General features: G+C 43.4%; 1 protein-coding gene and 2 long non-coding RNA genes across 3 annotated transcripts in view; 2 read left to right on the top strand and 1 right to left on the bottom strand.

Annotated features, from left to right (window-relative positions):
• LOC309349310 overlaps positions 1-126 on the bottom strand; it is a 349,787-nt gene extending 349,661 nt beyond the window's left edge. The window contains exon 1 of the long non-coding RNA XR_014159833.1: positions 114-126. This is a non-coding gene — a long non-coding RNA (uncharacterized lncRNA). The remainder of the gene's footprint in view (positions 1-113) is intronic.
• A 17,756-nt stretch (positions 127-17,882) lies between these two features.
• Positions 17,883-20,123, top strand: LOC309349317. Its single transcript, XR_014159842.1, has 3 exons — positions 17,883-18,357; positions 18,645-18,708; positions 20,018-20,123. It is a non-coding gene; the product is annotated as an uncharacterized lncRNA (long non-coding RNA).
• Positions 20,124-20,217: 94 nt separating this feature from the next.
• Positions 20,218-26,407, top strand: CBLN2 (cerebellin 2 precursor; the record flags this gene model as incomplete). Its single annotated transcript, XM_081874970.1, has 3 exons — positions 20,218-20,553; positions 24,078-24,197; positions 24,734-26,407. The coding sequence occupies 3 exons, from the start codon at positions 20,218-20,220 to the stop codon at positions 24,929-24,931; spliced, it is 654 nt and encodes a 217-aa protein (XP_081731096.1). The 3' UTR covers positions 24,932-26,407.
• Between the last annotated feature and the right edge of the window lie 206 nt (positions 26,408-26,613).

The following is a 26,613-nucleotide window of genomic DNA, read 5'->3' as shown; positions in this document are numbered from 1 at the left end:
TGCTCGGAAATGTACTGGGAACCAATCTTTTAGGACCAGTGTTCTATGGTCCCAGCAGCCACTCCTAGACTAGCTAGCTTGTTTCTAGACCTGTCTTCAAGAAAGCATAGGACCTAAAGCAGCACACTGTGCATGAGGCTATCAGGCAAGGCTCTTCTGCTATGTCTCATCAGTTGTTCAGGCTCTTGGACAGCAATGGAAATGGTCCCTCACATCCAAGGTGCAACATCTCTATCAGCTCTGTGTCTAGCTTCTAAATTCCTTGTCTGAGATTCAGGGTCTGTTTGGGTCGAGGTGTTCCCCAACTAATTTCCTGACTCTGTTTTGTGTAGTGTTGCATTATGCTGACAAGGCTGATTGGTGTATTATGCACATTCACCTATATCTGTCATTGGCTGTAACATTCCTCCTTGGGAAAGAGGGATGTACTTATGGTTTTGAACTAAAAACAATAGCGTGAGCAAAACTCTCAGCTCATCTATGAAAGATAACCAGGCAGCTAGTTTCAGCCTTTGATCCTCCCTGTCTGTGTACTACTCCTCATTCTTTATCAGCCATGTGACATACTACTATTTTATACTGAGTAACTGCTGATTAAGACACTCCGCCCTTCTACATCCCTGGTGATCCTCAAAAGGATGCCCTAGAGTCATGCATCTTCGTCCTGGCAAGTCCTTTTGAGAGTTGACACAGAATATTTTTTTGGAGGGGCGGCCCCTTTCTTGAAAATATGGAGGGCTGGCCCCCCTTAGATGGTGCTCCTGCTGAGTGCCCAGAAGGAGCGGAAGCTCTTTATTGTCCCCAGCCTCCCTGTCTTTCCTTTTCCAGTCTTATTGTGGAAGGAAGTGGAGAGATGGTAGGGGCATTAACCTGGTCCCTGCCTAGTTATCTTAACTGATAAGTTTCCTTGTCTCTACATTTCCTGTTATTAGGCATGAGGTTGGGACCTTGTTTTAGCTAATATAATCTATCATATAGCCCTTGCAAATTCATAGAACTGTAGAGTTGGAAATGACCCCAAGGATCGTCTAGTCCAACCCTGTGCAATGCAGGAATCTCAACTAAAGCATCCATGACATACGACATATGGTGTCCCCCCCCCCTTGCCTTAGGTATTCACTCTCTCTTCATATTTCAGTGATTTTTTTCTCCCATAAAAGAACATAGGTAGATGGAGAATATAACAAACCGAAACATCCTACTGGTATTTTTCTTGTGTGAAAACATGAAATAGTCAGCTTTTTCAGTTTTGTAGCTAGAAATCAATTTTTTCTCCAGGTGGATATTAATGCAATGGTCCTTAGCTCATAAGGATATAATGCATTTCAAAGCATTCCAATAGCTAAGTAACTCAAAGCACCACTTTTCTGCAGTGTTTAAGTTTTGAACCATTAATGCCCACCTCAAAACAGATGTGATGTTTCTGATGAGCCAAGGAAGTGCTAAATTTTTTTTGCATCTCAGCCGGCTGCATATATATATGCATGCATCTTGACAGCTTCTTCAATTATGGAGTAGAGTTCATTCCGAAAAGCAGAATCAAAATTTGACTCTTGCATTTCCCCTATAGCTATCCCTAGTGAAATGGGGTATCAAAATAAAATGTTCATAGAAATGTCAGAGAAGCAGACAGTTCTCCCTCATAATGCTAAATTAATTACAAAAATAAGCGAATACCTGAGCAATATGTTTCATTAGCCTCCTGGGTCTAAGCAGGTTTTTTTCCTAATCAAGTGCTTGACTTTGCTAGCTGATAATTATAACAGGTTATTAGCTATTTCCTAAAGTATTCTGCACTCTGGGAGGCAAATAAGAGTTTTGTTACTTTTAGGAATAGCTTTTCGGGGAAGGTGAACCAGTGCTATTTTTCTAGAAAAAGAGGTGCTGAAACTCACCACAAACACCTCCCTTGTTCTCTTATAATGGCAATGGTGCCCACCTGAGAGGTGGCAGAACTGATTTCTTGTGAGTTCCAGCTGAGAAAAAGCCCTAGTAAAGACCTTGGTGAATTTTCTAAGGCTTGCTCATAAGACTGCTTGACTCTTCAGTCACCAGCCTCCACATTAGGCCAATCCTTCCACGGTCCAGTCATTATTGTGCTGCACAAGGAATTGAAAGCTGGTTGAAAGTCTCCTAAGCCCCACTTCCGGGTTAGCGCGAACGGCTAATGGCGGATTCCCTCCGAGCTCCGGAGGGAATCGGCTCTGCTGAGGACGGGTCTTGCCGTGCCGGCGACACGGGGACCCTCAGAAACCGCAGGCGCGGAAGCCTGCGGACTTGGTGACTCGGTGGGCACCTTAAGCGCCCTCCCCGACCCACGAAGAGCCTTTTTAAAGGCTGCGGAGAGGGTACGGAGAGTGGCGTGGTGCTGAGAGTAGATCGCTACCTCGGTAGAGCGAAGCCGCAAGCCATGGCCGGAGAGCGCTGACTTTCTTCCCAAAATTTGGACTGGATAACAAAGGACCCGTGAGTAGTGGAATTTGGACTTTAAAATTTTATCCTGTGAATTCGGCACGATCGGGGGATGTGTTAAAGGGAAGTCCGCACCCCCTCTACTTATTGACGTTTCAAAGCAAGGAACGGAGAATTAAGGCGGAATGAATACTGTTTTGATGATTTAAAAGTTTCTCACAAATTTGATAGAACAAGATTTTTGTGCTGGAGAGAAAGGGAATTTGGAACTTTGTGTGTATCCCCCCCAAAAAACCCGGGAGTGTCCTATTTGGGTCCCGGAGGAAGAAGTGAAAGGAGTTTGACAGCTGTCAAAGAAGCTGTCAAACGGGCGGACAAAGTAAAGAATTTTGCTATTTAATAACTCTTGGAATTAAAGCTGATACATTTGGACTGAGGCGACTGGAAACAAAGTATTGATAATAACAAAGTAACAGATTATTGGAAAAGGACTACTAAATAACTGAAAGCCCCCTAGGGGGAATTAGTGACATTACAATGGCTGCAGAGGGAAAATTACTGGCGGAGATAGAAAAAATGTTCTTTCTCGTGGGAATCCTGCAGGAGCAGAGTATGGCTCTGAGTAAAGTTTTTATGACCTCGAATCTTGAAACAAACAACTCTGCTGAATGCACAAAGGAGATGCATGATAAAAATTCTGCAGCTGAGCAGGAAGAGATGCCTTTGGAATTGACAGAGAAAAAAGAAGGAGTTCAGACACTACAAGTGGAAAATATCAACCAAGAATCTGCAGCGTTAGAGTATGAGCAAGAAGACCTCTGGATTACAGACCTGCGAAAGATGAGAAAGAAGAAGAGAGAAGCCCCTGGAGTACTTGGAATATTAAAACTAGAAAGAACAAAGCAACATGATTGGGACTTTTCTCTTGAGTATGGAAAAATAGATGGTCTTTCGCAGCAAACACTCTTTAACATTCTGAATGAAAGAAAATATGATCCGACTCTGACTGAACTCCTTCGGGGTCTTAGGACCATCAAAGAGGACTACCAATATAGTTGGCAGAGAGGGACTGACAGAGAATCAGACGCCTCGGACGTGAGGAATCCGGGCTAGAACTATTTTTTGTTTGTTTTCTGGACATTTGTCTAGGAAGGGACAGAAACCGGGGCAGGGGGGGGAGAGAATAGAATTATAAAATGTTATGCTTTGTTTTACTTGGTCAATGTGACCTATAATTAATATAATAAAGGGAAAATTTGTGAAGGGGAAGTTAGACCGACCTTAAAAAAAAAGAAATTATTGATTATAAGAGAATTGGATAGTTGAATATAGATAAACAAAAGAATTTAATTTTCAAAAGTAATGTGAATATCTTTAAGAGGTTAGGTAAGAACTTGCTGAATTAATATTGGAATTGGGATGTAAGAGGAGGGGGTGGGGGGAAGTCAATGAAAGTGGGTAAAGAAACTTAGGGTATGTAATTGTATATGTGTGTTTGTTTGTCTTTGTCTTTGTGTGTGTGTCTGTAAAACCAATAAAAATTATTTAAAAAAAAAAAAAAAAAGAAAGTCTCCTAAGCCCTTCTCTAGGACCAACCTTGGTCCTGGCTAGGGAGGGAAGACAAAATCAGTTCAGTTCGCATGTAAAGGTGAACCTTCTAATTTGCACTTTCTGAAAAATTATGTGAAATGAATCACAGACATGATTTGAAATTTGCACTACTACAAATTGTGTAAGGCAGCTCTCTAGCAAAGTCATGTGTATAAGAATTCATACATTGGGGTAAAAGGTGGATAAAAATGCAGCTGTTATTGGAAATGGCACACAAAGATATATCATACTGAAGTAACTTCTTGGCAAAAATATGTATATTAGACAAAAATGTATAAAAAGTGGGTGTGTAGTAGATGAGAAATGCACTAAAATTCTGATGAATTTTTGTGAGGACTTTACAAAACAGAAATTTTTGTGAGGACTTTACAAAACAGAAAAAGATAAGTGAGAAACCAACATGAACAGATTTATAAATCCCTAATCCCACCCTGGGATAATTTAGTGAAGGGCATGTTGTATGAATACAACCAATAAAGACTCCGTAGTCGTGATTACACAGGATAGTTCACGATGATGTACGCTCCCTTTGTATATATCAGGGGTGGCCAACTCCCAAGAGGCTGTGATCTACTCACAGAGTTAAAAACTGGCAGTGATCTACCCCCTTTTCCAGGTCAAAATTGTTGAGCTTTTTTGAGGAAGGCCCTTTTTTAGGGGGTCAGGTCAAAGTTGTAGGGCTTTTTTTAGGAGGGAGGAAAGCCCTTTTTCTTTGGGGTATAGGGCAAAAATGTTAAGCATTTTTTAGGTGAGCCAAAGTTGTTGAGCTTCTTTGGAGGGAGCCAGTGATCTACCACAGATGTCCAGTGATCTACCTGTTGGACGTGCCTATAAACAGTAGTTTAAAGTATGTAGATGTGAGCTGGGTGTGTTCAGAGTTAAAAAGGACAGCGAGAGCCTTTCTTGCACCCTTACACCATCACAGTATGCATGATGGAAAAGTTCACTGCTATCTGCTCCATGTCTCATAGTTTAGTAGTTCACTGGGCCTAATATAAGTGATTTCAAATGTCCCCCCAGTGCACACTTGGTACATGAAGATTGCTTGAACAGCATACTGAGAGCTGGAAGGATGTTAAATGAAAACAAAGTTCAAACTTGTAAAGATGATTCAATTAAAAAAAATGTCCTTAAGTTTATTTGAAAAATATGTGCAACAGGAAATTGCTGAGACAAAGCACATCAGAACAGGTTGCTAGTCTCCAAGGAACATACTTTGAAGACACTATTGAAGGTGTGCTATGGGTGGCTGTATATAAGGTATCATATGATGGCTGGTATACTTGACCTTCTCAGCTTGTGGCTGCTGTAGTTTTTCAGCAGAACTTTCTGGGGAGGGAAAGTTCATTTTGTAATGGGTGTGGGAATGAAATGAACCAATCCCTAAAAATGTATTGGGGTTCTGGAGTCCGTCCCCCTCAAATTATTGGTAGAGGGTTGCTATTGATTACACAATTAAATGGACAGCACAGTATGATTGGCCAGACATCGGGACAAACTGATTTAATAACAGAACAGAAAAGGAACAAGGCAAAAGGATCGCACCACTATTTAGGAGGAACACATTGAGTTATAGCCAATGCTAATCATACTCAGAGTAGACCTATAGAAATGAATGGGCTTGACTAACTTTGGTTCATCAATTTCAGTTGGTCTACTCTGAGCAGATGGATGCAGCGCATGGTGGGGGAAAGAAAAAGGAGCAAGCCGCTGCGCAGGATGGCAGCTGAAAGATTATGGTTTACTGGTAGAGCCAAGTAAGGACTAGGATTATTCCAGTGGTGGCTTGTGATCATTGGGACTAGTAGGGCAAAAGGCAGAGAGGTCAACAATAGGTGGAGCAAATTAACTTCAGTTTTGCCCCTCTACTCCTCCGTGATTTGTACAAGGGCAATGCTGAGACTAAAGAGGAGGAAGCTGACATTCAGTGTCACTAACTAGACTGGTAATAAGAAAAAATACAGGCAGGCAGGCAGGTAGGGGCTGGCTGAAGGCAGACTGAGGCTGGTGGGGAGGTGTCCCATTTGCCCTAACAGACCAGTCTCCCTGGATGAATCCCTGGCATCTCTAGTTGAAAATGATTTTAGACAGCAGAAAGATCTCTCTCTGATTTGCATAGCTTGTGCAAGTTGAAGTAGACATGGCTAGGTGGACCCTGGCTCTGATTCCGTAGAAGGCAATGCCATTCATTTGTATGTCCACAAGTATTTTATTAGAATGAGATGCCTTGAAAATTGCAGAATGTTCAAAGAAAGATAAAGAACGACATCCACTTAAATGGTGTAGCAGACATCTTCGGGTAACAAGGAGACCAGTTCCTTATTGGCACAAGCATGCTCAAATAAGAAAGGATGGGGTGGGGGAAGCATTATCAGTTTTGTGCATGAGTTAAGATGTACACAACACAAAGCCCTCTACAGAACTCCTCGCTCCACCCCAGTGCACTAAATACTTGATCAACGTAATCGAGGAACAGATTCCAAGGAAATGAGGAATAGGATGATCTCCCTTACTACGGAGGGTGGGAAATTTTGGACAGTCCATAAATTGGACATTCTAGGAATGTTATTGTGCAGTGACCAAATTCCTCCATCAAATTAACAAAACTTTTCAGCTTCTGAAATGTCACTGCGAGCAAAGTCATCATTTTACTGCACTCCCATATATAAATTAATTTCCTGGCTTCCATTATATTAGCCCTTTGGTATTTCCCTTGCATATTAACCTACACCTGTAACTGCACTGAGTATGTGAGTGAACTCCAATTTAGCAGCTCTTACCAGTTACCCTTTTGGGTGACATTTAATTGGTCTAATTTTCTCCACCACCTTCAATGATCTGAAAGATTTATGCAGCGTTTGATACAATGCTGAGCTTGCTCCAAGAATGCCAAGTACTTCTCATCCTGGCACATAGCAATGTACATTGGATAAGATTAATGTGTGAATTATGGGTACACAGGAGTGTGAGCACAAGCAATATGATTTCTGCCAACATTACTCCATTCCTTAATGCATAACATTAAGCATTTCAAGCTTCATTTCTGGTTGTCACTGATGAATAACAGTCTTCTAGCTCTCTGCTCTGATGATGATGATAATGCTTTTAATGTGGTCAGTCTTAGCACTTAATGGGCATCCATTGCTCTGTAATGAGAGGCCATGGTTACACAGCCATATAACGCTGTAAGTGCTTGCAGGCTCTTTCGACTGGCTCTCCTTCTTAATGCACATTATACTCTGCAAATGCTCCTTAAAGGTTATGTGTACAGATCCTTTCAGGCAAGTTTGTTCTGGATCCTGGTAGGACAAGCATATCTTTATTACAGTGACTAACAAAGCAGAATTTTTAGTTTTTTTTCAAGCAAAACACTTTGGCTTCCACCTTCATCAGTTGCTTGGATAAAATGGATGCTGTTTCCAATGTGACAGATAAAGAGATTTGAGGCTGGAATTCTCAGGGGGCCTTCATTAGCTGATCTTGGTACACCCCTTGAGGTCATGGGGTGTTAGTGCGTCCATTGTGTGCATCCAGAAGCAGTTATTGGTAAGTCCAACAGGCTATGGTTCTCAGAATTAGATTGCAACAGATTGCTCCAAATTTTTCCTTTGGTCAAAATCACCAATTTGTTGTTTTTAAAACGTGCATAGGTCAGTTGTAGCTTTATCCAGTGTTTTTTTTCCTGGGGGTACGCAGGGGTACACATACCCCTAAACATTCTGTGAATCTAATGGTTTCTTCTCTAGCATGGTGAATCGTCAGTTCCACTGCTACCCCTGATGGCGTCCTCATTTCCTGTCATGGTGTTTCCTGAGTCTCAGACGGAAGGGAGTGTTTAATGTGTGAAGTAGGAGCTGAAATCTAGCACAGTGATTGGTCAGTTTCATTGTTACCATCTCCGATGGTGGTTTCATTTCCTTTTCCAGTGTTTCCTGAGTCTCAGACGGAAGCAAGCGTTTAATGTGTGAAGCAGTGTGGAATATGAATGTGTGGTATTTCCCCTGATTTGAACTATAAAATGGTAGTTTTCTTGAGTCAAAATGAGAGCACCCCTAAACATTTTTAAAGAAAAAAAGCACTGGCTTTATCTATGTACTGGATATGTCATACCCATATTTTGAAGTGCAAATAAGAGGATGCGATGACGGCCATTCAAAGCAAAGAAATGCAATTTGTCTCAAATTTTACCCCTGATAAAGAGGGCATGACCTGGAAAAAGAGGATACAAGGTAACCTTAGTCACATGACATCCTTTTCTGCATTTGATGATACTAAATGTATTGCATGACCTGCAGGTGATGTCCTGTTTGATGTAGCATGTTCTACCCATCCTGGTGCTTTAGAAGGTAGCTTTCTCCACGAGAAACACATGGGTTGTACAGCATTTGGAATTACAAGGATGAGATCCTTAATTGCTGATAGATGGCTTAAGTACAGCTCTCACTAGTAGCTTGTAGCTTGGACAGATTTGGTTGTTGGTGAAATGCTGTGATAGGAGACTTGAACGGCTTGGGGCAAGCTGTGGTGGGAGAGGGTGTGGGATGAGATTAGCTGTGAAGGGAGATCTGGGTAAGCTGTGAGGGGATAGGTACAGTTTTGGTCATTTCAGATAGTCTGGCTAAATTAAAGTCCATTTCAATGGCACTACTCTGAATATAAATTCATCGAATGCTACCCATTGTGTGCACATATCTGTTCCATCTGCAGCTGAAAGGGTCAGTATTACAGATGCAAACTGGGTTTACCAATCAAAAAGAACAATTTAAGCTCCTTCTTCCCATGTGGAATGTGGATCAGGGCCAATCTGACGCAAAAATGGAGGAAAACATTCACCCATCAGCAATTAAGTCATTTACTTTGCCTTTCTCTCTACTTCACCTGCTTTAATATAATAATATTTGAATATAAATGCTGATTGACTTTAATCTCTCCATCTCACCATTCTCCCATGGCTCAATTTCTGCATATCTCTTCTTCTTTTTTGCTTTTAAAGAAAATAGCTGGAAGCAAGATTTGTCACCTGCCAATTTTCTATTGGAATGTCTGCTCTGAGATGGCAAAGAATCATATTTCCAACCCATAGCTGTGGAATACATCTACTTCCTATTATTCACAAAGAAAGTGAAGACTAGCACTTGATTGACAGTTGCTAATACTTTAATTGACAAGCCAAGGCGAGACGGCACATGTGATTTTGTCTGTTTTACAAAAGGGAAAGAGATAGCTGATTCAGATTGCTCTAATTGGAACATAACATAGTAGTATTATGGCTGTGCATGGGAAAGTGATTTTGCCTTTTACTAAATGAGCTCAGCAAGGATGATAAAAATGACAGCATTGGTTTAGCAAGCTCAGGCTTTTTAAAAATGGGAATAAGGCTGATTGACAGAAAGGAGGAGCTGACATTATTTTGTTTACCCTTCTAAGATGCCATGATGTTGTAGAGAAAATAGTATTTTGAAAAACCAAGTCTCTTGAGGTTACGGTAGGAATAACAAAGTGAATTGGAGAGTGGCTGGAAGAAAGAAGCAAGGATGTATGATTTATGCAGCAAACTTTGGCTAAAAGATAGTCACTTGTGGACTCCATTAAGTCACATTGGTTAATCCTTTATGTACACTGTGGATCAGGGCATCTATCTATATCCAGATAATACATTGCAGCAGGATACCATCCCATAATGTATTAGCAGCTGGAACTTTGCAAGACCTAAGACCACCAATTTTAGTTCTCATTTGATAGATCTGAGGAATTCCACACCATTAGTAACTTGGCAATTGCCTAGATTTAAGCTGTTTCAAAAGGCATTTACTGTGCTTTGATGGATCATGGATAAAACACAAGCTTTCTCTTAAGAAAGAGAACTCACACAATCACCCAGAGCTCATTTTGTCCATTTCACCAGGAAATGATTTCCTGTGCTGTTATAGATCCGTCTACACAGGGATGGGGATGGGCCAACGATTTCAGTCTGTATACAACAGCTTCCTATTTTCGATGCAAGGCTTTCTTTCTCCTTGGTCTTTATCATTAATGTTCTGGTCTGGCCGGCCAGCCAGCCAGGCACCACCCTCCGATCAGGACCTATGATTGGCCCATTCAAATTTGCCCTCTTTGGTGGGAAGACTGCTCCTGATACTGCTGGCCCTGGGGAATCCCCCCAGCAGGAGCCAGTGAGCAAGCATAGTCTGGTTTCTGAGGAAGAAGGCAGAGCATGAAGGAGTCACAACCGTCACCCCCCCCCGAACATAGTAAGTAGTCATTGCTTTGTCCTGGCCTTTGGGAGGAGTTGAAGATTGTGATTAGAGTTGCCATATCTTGAAGAGCAAAAAAAGGAGAGCCCAAGCCACTGCTGGTCTGAGCTGGGGAAAGAGGCATGGGGATATGAGGGGCTGCAGTTACTGCGCCTGCATGCCTCTTTCCCAGCTTGAACTGGCAGCAGCCGAGGCATGCAGAGCAGCCTGATTCTGAGCCCAAGCCCTCCCAAGCTCCCCCACTCCACCCCCATGGACATTTCCTCTAACATGTAAAAATCTGCCCAGATGGGCATGTTGTCCCCTCCAACAAAAGGATATGTCTGGGTTTTCCCAGACGTATAGCAACCCTAATTGTGATGAGTCATTCAGTTATGATTTTATTTCACCTGCTTCAGTACAGTGATACCTTGGTTTTAGAACGGCCCTGTTTATGAACTATTCGGTTTATGAACTCTGAAAAACAAGAAATACAGTGGTACCTTGGGTTACAGATGCTTCAGGTTACAGACACTTCAGGTTACCGACTCCACTAACCCAGAAATATTACCTCGGGTTAAGAACTTTGCTTCAGGATGAGAACAGAAATCGCGTGGCGGCAGCAAGAGGCCCCATTAGCTAAAGTGGTACCTCAATATAAGAACAGTTTCAGGTTAAGAATGGACCTCCAGAACGAATTAAGTTCGTAATCCGAGGTACCACTGTAGTGTTCCGGTTTGTGAACTTTACCTTGGCCTATGAACAGAAGCCGAATGGTGGAAGGGCACCAGTGATGGGAGGCCTCATTAGGGAAAGCACGCCTTGGTTTAAGAATGGCTTTGGTTTAAGAACAGATTTCCAGAACAGATTAAGTTTGTAAACTGAGGTACCACTGTATTTCATTTGATTCTGTTCATCTTATTGATTATTGTGGGAGGCGAGTTATTGGTTTGTTTTTGTTTTATTATGTATTTTGTGTTCTCATTTTGTATTTTTATGTTGTGAACCACCCTATGATCTTCAGATTCCGGTAGGTACCTGTATACTGAATAAATAAATAAATAAATAAATAAATAAATAAATAAAGTCCATCTGAGACCCTTTGGGTGGAGTAGAGTACAAGATCATGCCTTCTCCACAATCTCAATGCATTCGTCCTAAAATTATAGTAATTGGTCTTGTGCTTTGAAATGGAATTGAGCCTGGTTTTGCAATCTGTTTAAATCTCAGTGGTTAATCAAAATCCTTCAATTTCTGCTGCAGGACATTGTGTTTATGTTCTTCAAGTATAGATGCAATTCAAAATATATCAGTTGGAGAAAATCGGGCCATATATTGAAATGTGATATTCTGTTAAGATATTTGGATTGTGAATTGTTGATCTTGACATTCAAATCCAAATCAAATTTACAACTTTCATCGGAAAATTCAAATAAGCTTTTTGCCCCTCCCACACTTTTGCAGTGAGTTAGCACAACGTATTTCTACTTCATTTCCCCCCCACCTATTAGGAGCAAATAAATTATTGATTTACTGAATATGGGGAGCATCACTGAAATTGGCAGACCACAGAGAAGGGAGCAAATTAACATAACAACACTGTTGAGTACATTACCTTCCTTGCAATGTGTTTCAGATCAGAACATTTTAACAAGTACTGATGTAGTTTGGAGTTCTGAAGACATCGTCACTTAATTGTTTGGCTCACTTTGCACTTTCCCTTTCAATATACCTAAAAATACATTTTGTCTTGACATAGCAGACTGAAAATAATGGTGGAGAAAGAACTCCCCAAAGTGATTGTGAATACAAGCAATGAACAAACGGATTTGAATTTATGTGATGCTTATGATGACATCTAGCATCTCTGTAGCACAGAAAGCCAAAGGGATTATATGTATGCACTGCTAATGCTCATGGAAACTCTTCTGTGAATATGCTTTTACATGCAGGAGTCTGAAAAAACTGATATATCCTTGTATGAGGAATACTAATAACAAGGTTTCAAAGTTTTCTGTACTGGCCCTTTGGGGAGCTGTTGCTTTCTGACCACTTCAGAAATAGTGTAAAGCAGAATAAATTGAAGCTATGTTATTCCCCCCCCACCGCAAGCATTCTTATCACTTACAATGAAAATACAGAATACAAGAAGTGGGATCTGCAACATATAATGTTGCTGTGTACATCTTTCAGGATATTCAATTCCACCCCCAATTCCTATTTTTCATGTGTGTTTTATTTATTTATTTATTTATTTCCAACAGACACCTAGCAGTCTGTGGCTACTGAGCATGCTCAGTCTTCATTTTACCTGTTTTGGAGGTCTCATGCCTCAGAGTTTTTCCCCACTAGAGATTTTTGTACTTCTGCAAACCTTTGCATCTTCCCAAGTTGATTGCTACCATCCTCTCATGTGTGGCTGGTGTCATTTTGGCTATGTAGGGATTCACGCTGATAACGAGATCACTGTATAGAATATTACAACAAAGGAAGTAAAAATAAGTATCAGCAACAGGGAAAAAAAAGATTGGAATATAAACCAGGTGCTGGAGAAAACAACAAGATATACAATTAACATAATGAATGAATGAAACTTTATTTGCGTCAGCCATCATCCATAGCAACAAAAGAACATTATGATGTACACAGAACAAAATAAGAAGTTGATTATATAAAACACAGTATAGGGTCCTGAATCAGCAATCAAATAGTGGACCTTATTCTGATTGCCCCAGCTAGAAACCTTGCAGCCTTTGCTGTCATCTGCTCCTCTTGATCTGCCAGGAGAAATGACACTGTGGCAGTGGTTGGGTGACCTGGAATGGACAATAAAAGAGGAGTTATAATCTCATTCCTCAGGTCTTTGTAAAGAATGCACGCCAGGAGGGCATGTGCCACTGATTTGGTGCTGCCATCTCTGCAGGGACACAAGCGTTTTTCATGTGGAATCTGTTGGAATCATGCCTCAAGTACAGCCAAGGGCAGCACATTCAGTCTTGCCAGGGTAAAGGCACGTCTATATTTTGGAATTGCTAGATTATACAGATAGGGTGCCAAAGAATTAAAGTGGAAGGATGGAAAGTGGTCATACCATGGGCAAAATTTCCTTACTGTGGCCAAGTTGTTCTGACGCTCGATATCATTTAGGCGTTGGCAAATTAGACTGTTTGCTTTACTATAACCCACGGCGAGTAGCTGTTGTGGGGATAAACCACAAGAGTGAAGTTTTTGATTGACAATTTTAGACCAGACACTTGTGAAAGTCTTGTTGCACTAGGGATATTAGACCGGGGGGCGGGGATTTGAGTTTAGGTGAAGCCAAAAGTTAAGTGACCTGCACCAAATCCATAATTCTACTGAGGGGAGATTGGCCTCTAGGCGCAATGATGCATTTGGGACACAGAGTGGTACAATGAACACACCAGTGGGAATAGTAAGCTAAAATGACATCTAAGTAAGTGTCAGGTGATCGCCTCTGTGGAGGAAGGGGATTGTATATTCTGGATGCCACCACATAAAACTCATAGTCATCACATACTGCAGATGTGATGGTGGAGAAGGGGTACCCAAAGAGGACCTTTGCAGAAGTTCATATCAAAATAGAGAATTCAACTAGCCCATTGTTTGCTCCAGGGGTAGGAAACCTCAGGTCTGAGGCTGGATGTTCAGGGGCAACTGATGCATCAAGTATCATAGGATGATCTAGGAAGGCTTGAGGAATTCAGTCGTTGTGAATTTTTCTGCAAAAGGTTCCTTGCCCACACTTCATAGGCCGATGTGAATACCCGAACTTAGTTATCCACTCAGATTTTGCAGCTCTCCAAATATTGTGCGACACAGGCCTCGTCAGCTTAAACGTATCAAAATACATATTTTAAGGCATATTTCTGAAACAAAATACATAATTTAATACATGCTAAATTAAATATGCATTTGGAGAAGATTTCTTTAAAGCAAACATTTGCAGATTAATGTGTCAATGGAGCAGAGCTGACAGATTCCTGGAGCTCAGAGTCCTGCCTCACTTAGCTTAGAGGAGTGGGTAGAACAAACTTTCAGTAGCCACTGCCTTCAAGGTCTTCCCCCAAAGGAGATGATCAAATATAAGCAGTGACATAAATGCTCCCTGCCCATGATTAGGACTGGATGTTAAAGCTAACAACATGCAGTATTCATCACTTCTGGAAAGGTTTATCACCAGAACAAAAAACAGATGTAATGCCTAGACATTCTAATAATTGTAAAAGAAAGACTATATTCCCCAACGAATTTCATGAAAATATGTGCAGAATGTTCATGTGGTGAAGTTAAACCACGTGCAAACAGCATTTGGCCCATTTGATTGATTTTTTGAGTACTAACCAAATGTTCATAATGTGTTCATTGACCATGGAAGCAATTTAGGACTTTCCAGTACTTCACAAATACATGAGGTCATGAGTCTTCAGGGTCCAGGTCTGCCTCAACTAAGGTGTCTTTGTTTGGGTAGATTAATGGTTTTGAATAAGACTCTGCAATGCAGTTTTAAGAATCTCTGTGGCTCACACTTAAATGCAAAACATGGAAGCATGGGAATGAAGTTGTAGAGTATAAGGATGAAATATCCTTCGAATACAATGGGCATGCAAGTCGTTATTCACATTTGTGACAATGTGCTTAACCTGGCATATAGTGTACTGTGTAAGCGTCACTTGTTAGTGAACAGAGTACTATCTTATACGAGTTTATCTGGGATTAAGGTCCATTGAACTCAGTAGATATGAATAGGATGATGCCATCACTTAGCAGTTTGGAGGGGAAAAACCTCATATTCAAAGAAATGCAAGGGTAATCTATTGTGCTTGACCAGGATGGTTCCTATTGCTCTTCTTCTTCTTCTTCTTCTTCTTTACTATTGGATGTTAAGAGCCTATAATATACTGCAACTTGCTGTCCAGTATACTGAAAAACCAATAACAATAAAACATAAAAGAGTTCAGTGCAATGAAGTTATTCATCCACAGGATCAACCCGTAAAGGACCATTTTCTTTTATTTCTGGCGCTGACTCACTTTTACTGAAGAACTTTGCCACTTATAGAAATGCACCTAAGTAGTAAATGCTTTGTAATGGTTCCCCACCGTGGATCCCTCATCATTTTTTCCTGAAGAATAAGCAGAGTTTTATAACTCATTGGAGCTACATTTTATGAACACAGCATGTGCAGAGCATATGGCGAAGTGAATTTGAAGCATGGAGTCTGGGGCAGATTTTTAATGTAGCCTCTGCTCTTCCCTCTTCTGCGTGGTGATGTGATTTTTTACCAATTCCCAGATCAGCCACTTCCAAGAATTATCTTAATACAGCAGGGGTTTTTTTCTGAGTCAGTGTATTGTGTCAAATGTAACTTTCATAATGCTAAAGATACTTTTGTCCAGCCTACATCCAATCTAGAAAGCTCTTTCACTGATGCATGGAATGCAATCCACAATTTTGTTGAAAATGAATCCTTTCTGGTCCTCATGTCTGTTCTGAATTTCAGGAAGTGCTGTGCTTTTTTTAGGTTGGATAAACCCAAAGTTAATTGCTCCTTTCTTTGCAGCTTCCTCTGTGATGAATTTCAGACTGGAAGCTCCTCAAGGAAAATACCTTTTATGTGATATTAGGCAGCCTTGTCCAACACGGTGCCCTCCAAGTGTTTTGTACTAAACCTCCCATCAGACTGCTTGAGAAAGTAAAGATTTATAACAATTCCTGATGCTCAAAAATAAGGGGTCAAACAAAGCAACATAGAACCTTTTCAGAGAAGAAGCAGTCAGATTTTAGCCTCCACACCCTATATTTAGATGCTGGTAGCTATTTCATAGATAATTGTTTCAATGGGACACGAATGGCGCTGTGGGTTAAACCACAGAGCCTAGGACTTGCTGATCAGAAGGTTGGCAGTTTGAATCCCCATGACGGGGTGGGCTCCCATTGCTTGGTCCCAGCTCCTGCCAACCTAGCAGTTCAAAAGCACGTCAAAGTGCAAGTAGATAAATAGGTACTGCTCCAGCGGGAAGGTAAACAGCGTTTCCGTGTGCTGCTCTGGTTTGCCAGAAGCGGCTTAGTCATTCTGGCCACATGACCCAGAAGCTGTACACTGGCTCCCTTGAATGAAGCGAGATGACCACCGCAACCCCACAGTCAGTCACAACTGGACCTAATGGTCAGGGGTCCCTTTACCTTTACTTGTTTCAATATCACTATGTGTGTACAATGGGGACACCCACCTTACTGTTTAATAGCCAAGTATTGTCCAATGGCTAGGTCAGTATTTCATACAAAATTGATAGAAAAATGGGTGTTCAGTCATATTCAAAATCAGTTTTTCAAATGGTGTCAGTGGTCTAATTGCTTGGGATTTAACTGTTGAATTTGAGATAAGACATAGAATCCTACCATGGGTGCAGCCAGGATTTTTTTTTGGGGGGGGAGGGCAGGCCTATTTTTAGGTGGGGACAGAACATCAGTTTGCTATGTCTTTTTATTGAATTTTGTTGATTTTGAGGGGCAACTGCCCCTCCTGCCCCCCATCCCCTGGCTAGCCCATGAGTCCTACCCTCCAGGCAGGAGAAAACAAGCATGCTCCCTCTTCCATGTGACAGCCCTTAAGGCACATTTGAAAAAGGCTATCATATCTGTCTCCCCTTTTCCATGCTAAACATACCCAGCTCCTTCAAGCGCTCCTCATCTGATGGATTAGTAGCCCAATCACATTACAGGGTGTTGTTGTTTTTTAACAAGATGCCAGGAAGACTCTACTCTACCTGCCACCCCAGATTTTTGAAATCTGCTTGGAGTCAATCTCTGGCCTGGAAAAAAACCACACACACTTTGCACACAGTCAGATTTACTCTTTCTAGCTGTTACTTTCGTTCTTATGGGGCTGAACCCTCACAAGATTTAACAAGTTCTGCAGGCGAGTCCAGGGCAAATTGTGCCTCAAATTGATACTTAAGGCCAAGGGACACAGGTTCATTATCTGCACTGGCATCATGGATAGTTGGGAAAAACCATCGCTAATGTTCTCTCTGAGGAATAGCACCGATTTCTATTTTTATTGTAAAAAAAATTGCAGCTAAAATCACCTGGGGGAAAAAAGGGAAACCGGTGGCATGATAAACAAGCCATTAGCACAAAAGGCCCACTCTCTTCCACAGTCTCCCCTTTCTCTAGCTTTTCAGCACCAACTACTCGGCTCCGCAGCAGCTGCACCAGCTGGGCTGTGAGAAATATATATATTGCAGCCAATAACAACTGATGATAACCTTGACTGCAGCATATATCATCATGGCAGCCTTTGGCTTTGTAAAAGATCCGCGAGCGCAGGATTCCCTTGATTGCAGGAGGTGGAGAGGGAAGAGCGGGGGAGAGGGAGGAGGCGAGAGCTTAATTGAAAGTTCATCCTCCTCCTGCTCTCCCCGGGAATCCCGCTCCCGATGCTCTTTCTCTAACCCAAACAATCCAACCACGTCCACAAGGCACGCTCCATCCCTTTAATTCCGAAAACCCCGTTGAGAGCATTCTGTAGGCAACGGCAGCGAGTGCCACTAGGTGGCGCTCGCCAACCACTTTTGGAGTTAGGCCGCTCTCCGTTCCGGCCAATATAACGCGCCTCCCTCCAGTCCTCGCACACCTAATTCCAGACTTGATAGGGTATCCCTGGGAAAAGGGGAAAAAAAGGGGGGGGCGCAGGAACCAAAGTTAATAAGGCATTTGCGCCTAAGCAACCCCTGTGTCCTGAGGTTTTTTAAAGCGACAGCCCCTGTTCCCCGCTCACACGCTACAGCTGCCCCTCTCTGTCCAGACCAGAAACGGAACTTCTGTAAACGAGCGACTTCCACGCCTCGTGACCGTGGCTGCTGCTTAGTCTTTTCCCGATATTTGCCAGCGTTCTTCTTCCGTGGCCGATCTTGACATTTGACGGTGGTCTGTGCGCAAGGGGAGGGCGGGGAGGGGAGGAAGAAGACATGTGGCGATCTACTTCTACCAGCTTCTGAGAGCGCGTTTCTTTTAAAGAAGAGCCAAAAAGGATCGCTTCCTTCGTTCTGGGTGAAATTCAGCCTATGCCTGGCTCCAGGTAGCCGCTGCTTACAGGACATCAAGCGGGGGAAATTGACGGGGGGGGGGAGGTTGTGTGTGCGCGCGCGCTGGAATTTGTCCAGACAGATCTGGGTTGTGTGTGCGCGCGTGTGTGTCATGCTCGGGTTTATCTGGTGTGAGAAGCAGTGGCGGGTGTGAATGTGTCTGCGAGAGGGTGGGAAGGAGGAAGGGAGGGAGGGGGTGATCTTGGCAATGGGCGGGAGAGAACGAGGCGAATCCTGTCTCTTCTGCTTGCCAGCCTAATCTCAGCTCATTTTCTCCAAGCAATACAACTTCGCGGACGGCAACCTAAGCCAAGCCCGACTCTCTTCCGCCATGGACCCTCCAGGTAAACCAGCGCGCCGCCAGCCCCTTTCATTTTGATCCATTAAAAAAAAAAAAATCCAGATGGAGATAAAGATGGGATAGCAAAACTAGGAACTCGTAGGGTGGTGTACGGGAGCGGGGGGGGGGGGGCGGCGTCCTTCCTGATGGGCTTTTTAGAAAGGGAAAGCGATGGAACGGGGTGAAAGGGGTTCGGGTTAGTGACTCGACTCAGGTTCAACTCTTCCGGAAGAAACTCGGGAACTTTGCAGGTGGTACCCGTTGCATTCCCCACGAGAGTTTAAGGAACGGATTTGCTAAAACTGGACAGGGATGCGAATCAAAGCGGAAACGGCCTTGTGGACCAGTTGTATGGGGGGAGGGGAGTCGAAGTTGGAGCGGAGTTTGTCAGCAATTCCGAGAAAGCAGACATCTCCGAGTCCGGTACTGGGTTACATTAACTCGCGTTAAGCAGAAGCGCTCCCTTCGCAGATTTTGTTTTAATCACAACTAAAATCTAAGACGCGCTTGTGTTCAATGTTTTTTAAAAAGTTACATCTGGATGGGAGTATAGAACAAAAATGCCTAAGTGCTTGGGGATCGAGATACAATGTCTGGGTGTCGATCGAGATAAAATTTCCTCAGCTTACTGTGCCTGAGGAAAGAGGGAAGCAGACAGGAGGTTGGGAGTTTCTTGTGCTTCGTGTGTGGAAACAAATCGTCTGCACCTCTATTTGTGGTGCGGGAAAGAGGTGCCGAGGGAGCTCCCCGGTTGCTTTCCTTCGATGCCTGGCAGTGGGTGGGGTGGGCTGGGCAATGAGCCCCGGCTTATTCAGAAGTGCCATTGTTTTCCTTTAATAAAATAAAGAGAGCCCGGCTCTTGCAACAAGCACTGCCAAAGGAGCGAAATATTGAAAGAGCCCGCCCCACCCCTTGCGACGCCCTCAGCTCTCGCACACGCTCCAAAGCGGGAGCTTGTGTGTCACTGTGAGAAAGAGGGTGCTGGACTTAGCGGGGCCGTTGTTCTGATCCACTAGGACCTTGCTTAGGTTATGTGGTGACACGTTCCTTGGCGGGAAACAGAGCGCAGCTCGCGCCCGCCCCGTCAAGGTCTTTTTGCCCGGTTCGCCTTCTGCCGTGTGTCTGAGAGAAGCCCTGTCCCGCTCCACCTCGTAAAACAGACCCCGAGTGGGTTTCTCCCCCCCCCACACACCACACACCACACCGGATGGACCTCGCGAGGGTCTGGCACTTTTTGTGAGGGGAGGGGCGGGCGGGCTGAGTTGCTGGGCTTTCTCGGCGCCCGCCTCACTTGGCTCTCTTTCGCCCCGCAGGCTGCAGCGCGCCTCCCGCCTTCCTGTGAGGCCGCCGAAGAAGCGCGAAAATTCAAGGCGGCGCCCGCTCGTTTCCCGCTCGCTGAGGCGCCCCGCCCGGCCGCCCTCCAGAGACTGAAGGCAGCCGCGCCCGGCCGTCGCCCTCCCGCCGCCCCCTTTGGACTCCGCGGCTGGACGGACGGGCCCCGCTGCGGCAAGACATGGCCGGGTGGCGGCGGCGGCGGGGGGCGCTGGCGGAGCCCGCGGGCGGCTACTCCTGCGTGGCGCTGGCGGCGGCGGCGCTGGCCCTAGTGCTCCTGCAGCTGCCCGGCGGCAGCCCGGCGGTGCCGGCGCAGAACGACACGGAGCCCATCGTGCTGGAGGGCAAGTGTCTGGTAGTGTGCGACTCCAGCCCGTCCGCCGACGGCGCCATCACCTCGTCGCTGGGCATCTCCGTGCGCTCCGGCAGCGCCAAGGTGGCGTTCTCGGCCACGCGCAGCACCAACCACGAGCCGTCCGAGATGAGCAACCGCACCATGACCATCTACTTCGACCAGGTCAGGCGCGCCAGCCCTCTCCCCCCTCCCCCTCCCTCGCGCCTTTTCCGGCCTCTCCTGGCCGTAGCCCCGCCCTCAGGTGACTACGCCCCGCCCAGGCGGCGCCGGCAAGCCAGAGTCTCCTCCCACCTGCCCACTCCTTCCCCGCCTCTACCTTGCACCTCTTTCTCCAGGTAAGCCCTTCCTGCCCCGGCCAGTCTGCTCTGGCGCCCCCTGGCGTCCAGAAGAGCCGCTCTCCACTTACTTCTTCCTCCTAATTCCTCGCCTTCTCCCGTTTCACACTTAGCCCTCGTCCTTTGTTTACTGTCCAGCTTCACTCGTTTTCCTTCCAGTTCTCCCCACTCCTAGCCCCATTGATCTGTCTCCTATTGATCCCTAACTCCCATCTTCTACACCACCACTCTCCCTGTCTATCCTTTACCTTGTTGTTGCCTTTTAGTCATATCCTACTCTTCGTGACCCCATGGACCAGAGCTAGTCCTGCTTTATTACCATTCCACCACAACTCCCTCCAGCCATGTCCTGTTCAGCAGTGACCCCCCTCAAGCTCAAGTTCTTTTCCCAAGAGCAATACATGGCCACTAACTGATGGCCCCTGCCTCTTCTCCACCTTCAATATTTGTTTTGATCTTTCTCCATTCTTTGTGATGCCCTTCCTGCATCTCCCTCCTACTTCTTCACACCTTAGCTAACTGTAGGGTTGCCATATGTCCTCTTTTCCCAGGATGCATCCTCTTTTTTTCATGGGTAGTTGTCTTAGTGCTCCCTAGTTAAAAGTAGAAGTCAGCAATTGTGTCCTCTTTTATGCTCTTCAAAATTTGGCAACCCTAGACTGGGCTTCTTCTAATGCCCTCTAAGTTAGGGATGGAGAGCTTGTGCCCACCCCCCACCCCCACAGATGTTGTTGAACTCCAACTCCCACCAGCTCTAGCCAATATGGCCCAATGAACAGGGATGAAGGCAGCTGCAGCCTGTCACTATCGGGAGAGTCACAGGTTCCTCTTACCTGTTTTAGTTCCACCTTAGTAATTCACTGTCAGCAGTCTGACAGTACTTGTGGCTCATCAACTTCTCTATGAAACAATAGCCATCACTTCCTTATTTTTCTATTCTGATAGTGTCCTTTAAGTACCCCATCTAATGTTGTAGCTACCAACAAGATATCTTTGGGGGGCTCCTCAGTCACCCTGTTTTGAATAATTATAACCACCAGTCTGTATTGCCAACAATATAACATCCAATTCCAGTTTCTCCAGAGAGGTGGCTCTGGGATTTCCTGCCTTCCCTTATCTAGTCAGGCAAACCAGACAGACATGCATAGAGCAGCAGCCTGGGGAAATCCGCAGAATTTGGGTGTAGTGCAGTGAGGGGACAGTGAAGGCACTGCAAGCTTAAGCTTTGCCTCTTGGCTCATTTGAGGAAACCTACATGCTTTTAGGATTGCTCTGTCTTATTGTTCCAGCCTAGGAAGAAAGAAGAGGGATGCACTGGGATTTTATATAAAACCTTCCAAGTGAAAATCATTCAGGTCATTTAGACTTGTTCAGCACAGATTATTTGTTTCTGTTTATGCATCCATCTGTCTGAGGATTGCTTTCTAATCATGATTACATGTGTATTCTATTATTTACCCATTGTGTTCCCCAGCTATTATAATCTTCTAGAAAAAAAATATTTTGACATAGATTGGCAGATTTTTTTTTTTTTGTAGAATAATTCTATTGTCACCTTGCTTGTAGAGCTGTATAATGCTAGACACTATATACATACTGTTTTGTTTATAAAGTTTTTTCCTCCCTCTAATTCCATGATGTGTTGCCTTAAAATAAGAATTGTAGTGTTGGTTGAATAACTTAATTTTTTTTAGCAATGAATGGGATTCTAGTTTCACAAATTCTTCTTCTTTCACACTTTTGTATATGAGTTTTGAATCTGGACTAGATGAGCTCTGAGGTTGATAATCTTATTTAAGAAGGATAGCCACAGTCTTTCACCAACTTCTGCATAGTTTTTACATTAATTTGTATATATGCGTACACACACAGGATATTGTGATACATGCTAGAGATTCTGAACAAGGAAGTACCTGGCAGTCCAAACAGAAAAATAACCATAAGAGCCAGAATCTGTGGCATTGCACCACTGAGCTTTGTTAATGTGTGCAGTCTTAACCGTTCTTTGTTACAGAAAAGACAGCAGGAAGCTATGAGAGCTCTGCTCAGATGTAATAATAAGACCCCAGGCAAGTTGTTGCAACCAGTTACATGGGAAGACAGATTAGGCAGAAGATTTCAGATCTGATTCTGTAGGTAATGCAAATATCAATCATGCAAAGAACTGTAAACATATCTTTGGAATGTTTTCTAATTCTAGGCCTGTCATGAGGTTGCCAGCCCTCATTTACATTTCTTTAGTTTAGTGTGACTTGCCTTTAGCCATAAGGAGCCATATTGGAGCTTGCAAATTATTGGGATAAGTCCTTTCCTCGTGGTGGTGGTCATTACCTTTATATCCTGCCTTTCCTCCAGGGAGCTTCAGGTGGTGTACATGGCTCTTGCTGTAATGGTCTCCTCCCCATTTTATCACCACAACAATATTGTGAGGCAGATTATGCTGAGAAAGAGATGGTGACTGGCTCAAGGTCACCCACTGAATTTCATGGGTATTTTAACCTTGAATCCCAAGTACTAGTCCAGCATGTTAACCACCACACTAAATTGGCTCTCTCGTGGATTCATTGCTTTCTCCTTCTTTTGTTACTCTGCAAGAGGCCTTTGAAACATTCATAACTTGGCTCAAAAGACCATTTTCCATTACCCTAATTGGCAAATTGCACTCACTTTTACCACTAAGTCCATGCACTAAGTTCTCTGCGGGTTAAAATGCATCTTCCATACTTCTTTGTTCAAGCCTAATTGAATTAGTCCCTGTGCTTCAGGATGGGGTAAAGAGACAAAAGAGAATGAGGGGTGTAAATTTCAGAGAGAGAGAGAGAGAGAGAGAGAGACAGAGAGAGAGATTACTTATTTAAAATTTGAAGTCCCTCCCACCGTTCCATCACATGTGACAGGACTAAGTCTCATTTTGTTTCACATTAACATCACAGGCCCCAAGAGAGACAATTAGTTTCAATACTGTTACATGAAAATGTAAAATCCTGGGCGGATTTGTTTAATGGGATCTTTTCTCCCTTCGTTTTGCGTGTCTCTCAGCAATGATACATTACATTTTCTCCTCTGCTGTGAAGACACAGGCTGCCATCATGATCCTTTCATTCTCTCGAAGAGGCATTGGGTGCACCACTGTGTAAATCAATCAGCTGTCTGAACCAATCCTTTTAAAACACCTTGGAAAGTTATTTCGTTTCCCTGCAGTCCGTTTTAATTGTGCAGCAAAATGCCTGTGGCTTTGCACTGCTTGGGCAGCCAGTCGAGAATTCTCCCTGTCTCTCCCCCCACCTGACCTTCCCCATAATGAAGGCATGACCTAATTCCCCCCTCCCCTTCCATTCTTCTTTTCTCCAGGTATTAGTTAATATTGGCAACCACTTCGACCTGGCTTCCAGTATATTTGTAGCGCCAAGAAAAGGAATATATAGTTTCAGTTTCCACGTTGTGAAAGTATATAACAGACAAACTATCCAGGTATGTACTCTTCACTGGGGAGGCAGTATTGTTTTGGGTTTTTTTTTGCAAAGTAGCTCACATAAAGGCTTGTGACATTTGAATATAAAGCAAAACGTCTCAAAGAAAAAAATAATCATGCAGTTACTGTTATTATTAATGTGATCTTATTTCAGCAGAGCATTTTATGAATATGCTATTTTATCCATAAACTGCTAAATACACCTAGTTCCTTCAGCCAGCATTACAGTCCCCCATCTCCACACTGGGCTAGCTGACTGGGCCATTTGGTAGAGAAAGTACAGGTGTATCAGTCTGAGCCAGGTTTGGAGCAAAGTGGTGGGTCATTTTGACCTTACACCCCCTCCCACTGCACGAGATATGTCCACCGCCTCCTACTCTGTTTCCCCACCCCCATTTGGGATCCCTGCATGTGGGAGACTCACTTATATACTGGGTTGGAATTTGGTGTTTGTGTTATACTGGGATGTAACAATGCAATTTTAAAAACAACTGCTGTGCAAGACTGCTGATGTCAAATTTCTTTTGAATTGTAGGTAAGCCTAATGCAAAACGGCTATCCAGTGATTTCAGCTTTTGCTGGAGACCAAGATGTCACCAGAGAAGCAGCCAGCAATGGGGTCTTGCTCCTTATGGAAAGAGAAGACAAAGTGCATCTCAAACTGGAGAGAGGGAACCTCATGGGAGGGTGGAAATACTCAACCTTTTCCGGCTTCTTAGTCTTTCCGCTATAAAGGGATGTCAAGGGGAAGCCTGATTTGCAAGCTGGAACAAGGATCAAATCATTTTGGAAAAACATACACACACAAGATCCCTCCTCCCTCTCCCAGAACTTGGCTAGACACGCCAATAATTCCAGCCACCCAGTCAGACTGCCATCAGAGAATAATGACAAACCTTCTAGATGCCACTGTTTGCTTTGACTCTTGACTGTTCCTTGGGAAAACCTGCAGCCCCGATTAGTTTTAGATGACAGTGATCTTTAAAAGAAATGAAATTATCAACCTGAGCAATTTGTACCTGTGATTGTAAAGTCAATTTTGGATTTTATTGTTGGGATCATTGACTTTCCTCCCTTCATTCTGTTTCTGTTCCTGTCCTGAAGAGACATGCTAACTGGGACCACATAAAAGTAGTCCAAGGCTTACCCTCAAAGCCAGAAGAATCTGATGTCCAATGAAGTGTTCCTGTGATGCTTTCTCTTTTTGTGTTTGTATAGCCTTAAAAATATACCAAGACAAAAATAAGAATGGCTTCAATTTCAAACCTGTATCTTCTGGGGAAGGGATTTTATTTATTTATTTATTTTGGACATTACTGTGTCAAGAAGTGCTTTATCCAGTGAAGCAAATTTTGCACGATTGGAAACTACTTTATTTTGTGTTACTTGTGTTTTCCATCATCATTTTCCCCCTCTTCTGACTCTTCTTTTGTGCTAAAGAAGCAAGCTAGATCGATCAATAAGATAAAGCAAGCATATATATGCCCTGTAACTTGCAGAGAAACTAACCAGTGAACTGTTCTGCTTGCACTATTCAACTGATCTAATGGAAGCATTTGTGGAGATCGAGGAAGACTTTGCACAATCTGATCCTTGAGTTACATTCTGGAAAGGAAATGACATTTCTGAATTGGTCTGACATTTCTAGACGCTGTTCCAGAAGACTGTGAATATCTTCTTTGAACATACCATAAATTATTTCTTTGCATTACTGGGAGTTCTTTGGTGCTTTCCTGATCTTTATTTGATGGATTTAATTACTAATGCTTGAATATGCAGTGGCTTGGCCTTTTTGAGTGTTCCAACAAATTATCATCCCTTCAAATTAGGTAAAAACAGATTTGCAGTGAACTTGCCAGGATCCAACATACATCAACAGTTGCTGTTAGTATGTGTGACAAAATCAGGGACGTCAAAAAGAAAGAAAGAAAGAAAATGCTCTAAAAGCTTACTATGGTTTATGTGGTTTAGCTATGAATACAACAGAAATTGTATATTCTATTCTATTTTATTTATTTTATTGATGCTTCCCTGTTAGCATCCAAAGACTTTTGAGTAGTCTTAATCCAATACTGTATACCACAAAGGTCATTGATTCCAAATGATAAAAAAAGAAACCTCAGGTTGAATTCCAATTCACCTTCTATGTGTCAATGTAACCAAAATGCTGATGAACTTTAGATTCAGAATAAATGGGGTTCATGTCCAACTTGGCTTCTTTTTCACTTTCATCTAAGTGTCAAAAGTGACTGTGCAATGCAGGAAAAGTGCTCAACAGTTGATTCAAGGAAGTCATTAGTGAGAATTTTTTAGCTGGGTAGCTGGGTGGATGGGGATTTTATTTCTTGTATTAGTTCATTTCCCCTTTCTCAAGGAACAAACGAAATGCAAATGATGTTTGCAGAATACAAACAG

This window comes from Podarcis erhardii (genome assembly GCF_964252035.2).
Source record: "Podarcis erhardii genome assembly, chromosome: 8".
NCBI lineage: Eukaryota > Metazoa > Chordata > Lepidosauria > Squamata > Lacertidae > Podarcis > Podarcis erhardii.
Note: the sequence above shows the minus strand (reverse complement) of the source record. Positions and strands in the feature narration are given on the sequence as shown.